This window comes from Tachyglossus aculeatus, chromosome 21 (assembly GCF_015852505.1).
Source record: "Tachyglossus aculeatus isolate mTacAcu1 chromosome 21, mTacAcu1.pri, whole genome shotgun sequence".
In the NCBI taxonomy this organism is placed as follows: domain Eukaryota; kingdom Metazoa; phylum Chordata; class Mammalia; order Monotremata; family Tachyglossidae; genus Tachyglossus; species Tachyglossus aculeatus.
Window position 1 is genome coordinate 62380205 of NC_052086.1, and position 6650 is coordinate 62386854.

Here is a 6650-nt window from a genome sequence, read left to right on the forward strand (position 1 = left end):
CCTTTCTCTGTCTCTCGTCTTCTTTCTGTGGAACGGATTCGCACCCCCGAGTCCAGCTGCCGCTGCCAAGGTCGGCCTTCGAGCATCTTTTTTTTCTTTTCTTTTTTTTTTTTTAAAGAAAATTCAGAAAAAAAAATCCGTTTCTAGAACCGATCACCTGATCGACGGTGCGTGACGGGGGCTGGAGCGATCAGCTGCGGGGGGTGGGTGGGGAGGAGGGGGCCCGTCCCTTGACCCTGCTGGGCCCGGCTGGGTCCGGGCTCGGTCCGGCTCGGTTCGGCCCGGGGCCTCAGTCCATATCGAGCTCCTCGCAGTCCGGGCCGCCGGGCTGGGCCGCGCTCGGACGGTCCGCCGGGTCTCCGCAGGGGCTGGGGGAGCGGGGGGCCGGGGCGGGGGATGGGGGTCGGGGGAAGGCGCCTGCCGCCGGTGCCCCCTCTGATGCCCCCGCCGGGTCCCGGGGTCCTGGGGGGGCCGGACTCGTGCCCACCGAGTCCCCGCCGCCGTCCGGGTCGCAGCCGGTGGGACCGGGGGTGGCGTCCTTGGCAACCGGCTCCGGGCCGGTCCCGGCCTTGAGGGCGGCCTGGGGAACGAGGAAGCCCAAGGGCTGCGTGATGGGGTAGAGGAGAAAGTGACCTTTCCCGATCAGGGTCCGCGGGGCGCACGGCAGCCCCGGCGCAAAGTCCAGCGCGGCGGGCGCTTTCCGACGCGGGGGCGAGGCGGACAGGAGGCTCTCCACGCTGAACGGGCTGGGCTTGGCGGCGCCCGGAGGGACCCGGCCCGGGGCGCAGTCCGACGAGGGCGGGGAAGACGACGACGAAGAGGAGGAGCAGGAAGAGGAGCTGGAGGAGGAGGAGGAGGAGGAGCAGTCCTTCTCCGGGAGCCGGCTCAGGCGCTGCTGCAGGCCGGAGCTGCTTCTTTGGCTCGGGTAAAAGGCGGGGTCGCAGACGCCGGGGGCGGCGGGGGGCTCGCTGCCGGCGGCCGCGGCCGGCCGGGGACCCTTGGCCGGCGGGCCCGGGGGTCCCGGGGGCTCGGGCGGCTCCGGGGACAGCCCGCCGCCGCCGCTGTCGCTGTCCGAGCTGGGCGTGCTGTGCAGCGACAGGCTGCTGGGGGAGTGGAGGTGGCGGCTCTGGCTCTTGAGCAGTTTCTTCTCGTGCTTGCGCTTCTTCTTCTCCATCTTCTCCAGCTCCTTGCGGGCGATCTCCTCGGGGTCCATGGGCTCCCCGCTGCACGTGGTGGGGTGCGAATTGTGCGCCGGCCGCCCCGGCCCCTTCTTCGTGTTCTCCTTCTTCCTCCACTTGGCCCGGCGGTTTTGGAACCAGACCTGGAGCAGCCGGAGAGGGGGAAAGCGACCCAGAGTTAGACCGAGGGGGCCGGGCCGGGGGGCGCGGTGGGGTGGGAGGGGTGGGGGGCTCTGTTGCTGCTCCCCTACCGTACGAGAGGACTGGAAAGCCCGCCTCCCACCCCTCGAAAGGGAGGTTGGGGGTGGGATAATGGCTAGGAAAACTTCTCCCCACATTTGGGAGCGTTCTCACTGTCCCCCCCCCCCAATCTCTCCGCGTCTCTCTTTCAGCCGCGCAGCCACACGCGCACATTTATTCATTCATTCATTCATCCAATCGCATTTATTGAGCGCTTACTGCGTGCAGAGCACTGTACTAAGCGCTGGGGATGTACAAGTCGGACGCACGCCACAGGTTCACGTGGTTCGCCCATTCAGAAAGGAGCGTTTTCGAGGGGTGCAGGGCAGACACGGGCAACCCTCCCCGTGAGCGTGTCCCCTCCCTGCCCCCTCACCCCGTCTCACCCCGTCTCACCTGTCCAGTCCTCTTTCCCCAGTTTGCGCCCAGGCGCCACCATTGGGCACCGGGGCGCAGCATCCAGGCTCAGAGATGGCCTGCTCCAAGTTAGCCGGCTGGCGCGCCCGGCTTTTCGGCCGGACGGGTCTGGGGTAAGGGGGCCCGTCGGGGCTGGCTCGGAAAGGGCCACTGACGCCCTCCCATCTTTAGGTTCGAGACCCTTTAGGGTAGCCCACCCCGTAGGCCCTTAGTCTGGGAAGAAGCACAGCAACTTGGTCTCCTGGTCGCACCAGCCCCGCGCACCTGTCCCTCCTAGGCCCTCGAGAAAGTCTCTTCCGTCCTAACGTTTCTGATGGGAGTTTGGTGGTCTTTGGGCACGCTCTCCTCTCCCTCCCGGGGGGCGTCAGAATAGCCCTACAGGGGGCTCGTCTCCTTCAGGGCCTCACGGGGAGGGGTCGCCAAAGGCGACAGCATCCTTGCCCACTCCCCCTTCTCCCTCCCACCCAAGGCCCGAGCCTCGCTCGGTCAATCAATCAATCAATCAATCGTATTTATTGAGCGCTTACTATGTGCAGGGCACTGTACTAAGCGCTTGGGAAGTACAAATTGCCAACACATAGAGACAGTCCCTACCCAACAGTGGGCTCACAGTCTAAAAGGGGGAGACAGAGAACAGAACCAAACATACCAACAATATAAAATAAATAGGATAGAAATGTACAAGTAAAATAAATAAATAAATAGAGTAATAAATATGGCCTCGGTCCGTTCCCCGGGCCAGAGGGTGCGGAAAGCGGAGGGAACCGGGCTGAAATCTCCACCTCTGGAGGTGGAGCGGAGGGAGAGCGAAAACCAGCCGGATCGGAGACCCCCCAAACAGGACCCCCTCCTCCCCTCGCCCCCTTCGCTCGGGTGAGGCCGGAACGCGCTCCTTTGTCCGCCCCTTCTCCCTCTCTGACCCTTCGCCCCGCAAGCTGACCGCCGCCGCCCCGGGACCGCTATCCCGCGGAGCCTCGACGGGGACAAGAAAGATCGGAAACCGGGACGAAAGTCAGGCTCTGTCGTTTTTTAAAATATCCTTTTTTGTTGTTGCTGTTGTCGTTTTGTTTTGTTTGGGCTAGCGTGGCGAGAGAAAAGCGCGCGTACCTAGAAAAAGATGGAGATCTGTTCGTTTAAAGGACCCCAGCCTTGTCAGTAAGAAAGGAGCGCCGGTATTTCTTTCCCCCTCTCTCGTACTGTAGCTCCTTTCTTTGTACCCGATCCAGGCCGCCTTGTCATTGAGAATTACTCATTATCGTATTAGAGGGAAAATGAAGGGGTCTCGACTTCACTTAACAATCTCAGAACAAATTGGATAAAAGGATTTCAAAACAGAAGAGGTCATGAGGGGAGGGAAAAGCAATCGGAAAATAAACCTTTTCAACGATGCTAATGGCTTAATACGATGCGGCACGGTCGCATCGCCCCGCTTCAGTCGCAACGCCACCGGCACACAGAGTTTCATTCACGGAACGCGCCATCGATGGCCCCGACCCGAAAAAAAAAAAGAATCTATTTTCACTCTATGCAAAAAACCTAATTAAGCGTATTTCCTGTTGAATTTTTAATCCACCAGATTCATGCTGTATTTAAAAGAAAACCGCCCCGCCGACTGCGCCGTGCGAATCAACAGTATGAAAAAAAAAAATGAGGGGAGATAGAAGCTATTCAGACATACACACATTTTTAAAAAGGCAAGGTGCTACCTATTTGCCTCCGCCTCCTCTCCTCTCCTCCCCTCCATAAAGCGTCGGGTAAATACACTTTTGTTTTCCACCGGCATATTTTAGAGACAAATACTAAAGCAGTCAACTGGATTATTCAGAGCGACGGGGGCAGGCCCTCCGTGGAGAAGGGGAGGTGGGGAATCGCGGACAGGGGCAGGCCGATTTCTAAACTTGTCCCCGAGTCCTAGGCGTCCCTCTGTCCCGCCCCTGTCCCGACCGTCCCCGGAATATTTAAGAAGCCGGGGTCCCCAGGGTTGCTCGCCTCTCCCCTCCCTCCCGGATAGGATGCCTAGGAAGGCGAGGACCGGAGGCTGCTTGGGCCTCTCCGAAGCCCTTCCTGAATTTTCGGTGTCCCCCGCAATCCAACCTTCTCCCGGCCACCGCATCCTCGGCCTCCTCGAATCCGGCGCGGAAAGGCACGGTCCCTCCCCAACCTGCCCCTCCGCGTCTCCCCCGACGCAGGCCGCGGAGGTTGCGCGGATGCGCCCCGATAACAAAGGGGTTGAAGACCAAGGGGCGTCCGGGAGGGGGTGGGAGAGAAATGAGGGGGCGTTCTGCCCAACACGCTCTACCGGGCCGGGGGTGGGGGACGCCTGGGTCCCGGGAGGCGCTTGGGGGCTGTTACCTGCACTCGGGATTCCACCAGGTCGAGGCGCAGCGCCAGCGCTTCGCGCATGAAGACGTCCGGGTAGTGACTTTCGTTGAAGGCCTTCTCCAGCTCCTCCAGCTGCCAGCCCGTGAAGTTGGTCCGAGTCCGCCTCCGTTTGCAGCCGGGGCTCTCCTTGTCGGGGTCCCCGGAGTCTGGGGGACGGGGACGGGAGGGGACACCGGTCAGAACTCCGGGTGGCAGCCTCGCCACCCCGGGTCCTCTCTGCCAACCCCCCACCCCCATCTCCAGGGCGGGGGGCGAGGGAACCCGAGAGCTGGGCGCCCCTCCCGCCCCCGGACCCCTCTTCTCCTTCTCGCGGCCGCACCTGGGGGCCGCCCCTCGTTAAGGGGGCGTCCGGGGGGGTGCCCCCCGGTCCTGCGCCCAGACCCCCCAACTTTCCCGAACCTGTGGGGGCGCGGGGGTCCGGCGAGGGAGACCCCCGTGGACGCCCATCCCTCCGAAAGGGTCCGGAGAGGGGGTCAGGCCTGTCCTCGGGGGGGACCCGCCCCCCGCCCTCCATCCCTGTCCCGCCTCCTCTCCTCTCCATCCCCGGCTCCCGGCCTCCCTGCCTCCCTCCGGCCGCGCGCACCTGACAGCTTGAAGGCCTGGCTGTCCCCGCTGACCGCGCAGCCGGACGGCAGCAGCGGGGAGGCGTTGACTACAGAGGCGGCGCAGGAGCCGTTCAGTAATCCGTCTATGGAGAAGGGCACGGAGGCGGCGGCGGCGGCGGCGGCGGCGGCGGCGGCGGCGGCGCTCTGCAGCTGGTGGCCGGCCAGCTCGTAGACGTGGTGGTGGCCCAGGGGGTAGGGGAAGCCCACCATGCCGCCCAGCGAGCCCCCGAACTGGGCGTGCGGGTGCTCCAGGATGCGGCTGTCCATCATCTCCGGGGCGGCGGCCGGGCGCAGCCGGGGCTGGGCAGGAGCGGGAGGAGGAGGAGGAGGAGGAGGAGGAGGAGGAGGAGGAGGAGGAAGAGGCAGGGACCCGGAGCCCGGTACATGCTTCGCCCGGGCTCCGGCGCTTTACTTTATCAACATCAAGCTCCCGATAATTAGCCCTGGCCGGGGGAATTTGGGACCAATAAGAAGCGTTAATCGGACCTGACGTCAGAGGCGTGCGGGGTGCAAGGAAACGTTTTCCATATCGATTGCTAATTATACCTGACACGCACCTCAATAAACAGTATCAGGAACTGTCACAACAAGACCGGAGGGGCGGGGAGGGGGGAGGGGGAGGGGGCCGGGAGGCTGGCCGGGGTGGGGTGGGAGCTCCCCGAAGGGAGGAGAGGGGATGAGGAGGGCAAGGAAGGGGGCCAGAGGAGGAGAGGAGGCCCAGGGAAACTTGGAAGCAGGCTCGGAAGCCCCCCAGTTAAATACCCAACATCCCGACTCACACGCGCACACACATGCGCGCACACCCTCTCCCCCTCCCCTCGTCCCCTCCCCTCCCCCCACCCCCGACTACTCCCCTCCCTCCTTCAAATCACTAATAGATTTCCCTTTAAAACATTCACCGGCGTGTTGTGGGGATTTTTCACCAGAAATGCTGTACTCTCTGAACCTTTAAAGTGATGTTGCTCCAATTACAGAGAGACATTGAGCGGCAAATAGACTGATCCAATAATGGGGGATTCATCATCCTCTCTTTCCGAAGCTGTCACATTGAATTTAAAACTACAAGGGCTTTTCATCTCCTCTCCGACTCCGTACAGCAGGGGGATGGAGGGGAGGGGAGAGGGGGAGGAAGGGGAGAGGTCGGTGGGGGGGGAGAGAGGGAAGAGGGGAGAGAAGGAAAGAAGAGAATGGGGGAGGAGGAGGAGGTCATAAAGAAGGGAGGGAGGAAAAGGAAAAGGTGAACGAAAGGAAAAGGGGAAGGGGGAGGAGGAGATCGAAAAGAAGAGAGGGAGAAGGGGGAGAGAAGGAAAGGAGAGAATGGAGGAGAAGGAGGGGGAGAGGAGGTCGAAAAGAAGAGAGGGAGGAAAAGGAAAAGGTGAACGAAGGAAAAAGGGGGAGAAGGAGGAGGAGATCAAAAGAAGAGAGGGAGAAAAAGGAAAAGGTGAATGAAGGAAAAGGGGGAGGAGGAGGAGGAGGAGGTCAAAGGAAGAGAGGGAGAAAAGCGAAAAGGTGAATGAAGGAAAAAGGGGGAGGAGGAGGAGGAGGGGGAGGTCAAAGGAAGAGAGGGAGAAGAACGAAAAGGTGAAGGAAGGAAAAGGAGAGAGAAGGAGGAAGAAGAGAAGGAGGACGAGTAGAAGGAGAAAGAAAAAAACAGACCCTTGAAAGTGTTTAAAGATGATCTGCTCCTATCGGTAAAAATCATAATTAATGCCTCCGCGCGCTGATCACTAGCTGAGCCAAACTGAAAATGACGCCGCGTGGTCCTGGAGGCGGCTGATGAAGTCCGACGGACTCTCCCGGACACTTTGACCCACCTGCCTCTTTCCTG

At 61.6% G+C, this 6650-nt stretch overlaps 1 protein-coding gene across 1 annotated transcript; it reads right to left on the reverse strand.

Annotated features, from left to right (window-relative positions):
• Nucleotides 1-289: 289 nt before the first annotated feature.
• On the reverse strand, nucleotides 290-5092 carry UNCX (UNC homeobox). Its single transcript, XM_038762796.1, has 3 exons — nucleotides 4801-5092; nucleotides 4188-4363; nucleotides 290-1321 (listed from the first exon to the last, which is right to left on the reverse strand). The coding sequence occupies exons 1-3, from the start codon at nucleotides 5090-5092 to the stop codon at nucleotides 290-292; spliced, it is 1500 nt and encodes a 499-aa protein (XP_038618724.1).
• Nucleotides 5093-6650: the final 1558 nt, after the last annotated feature.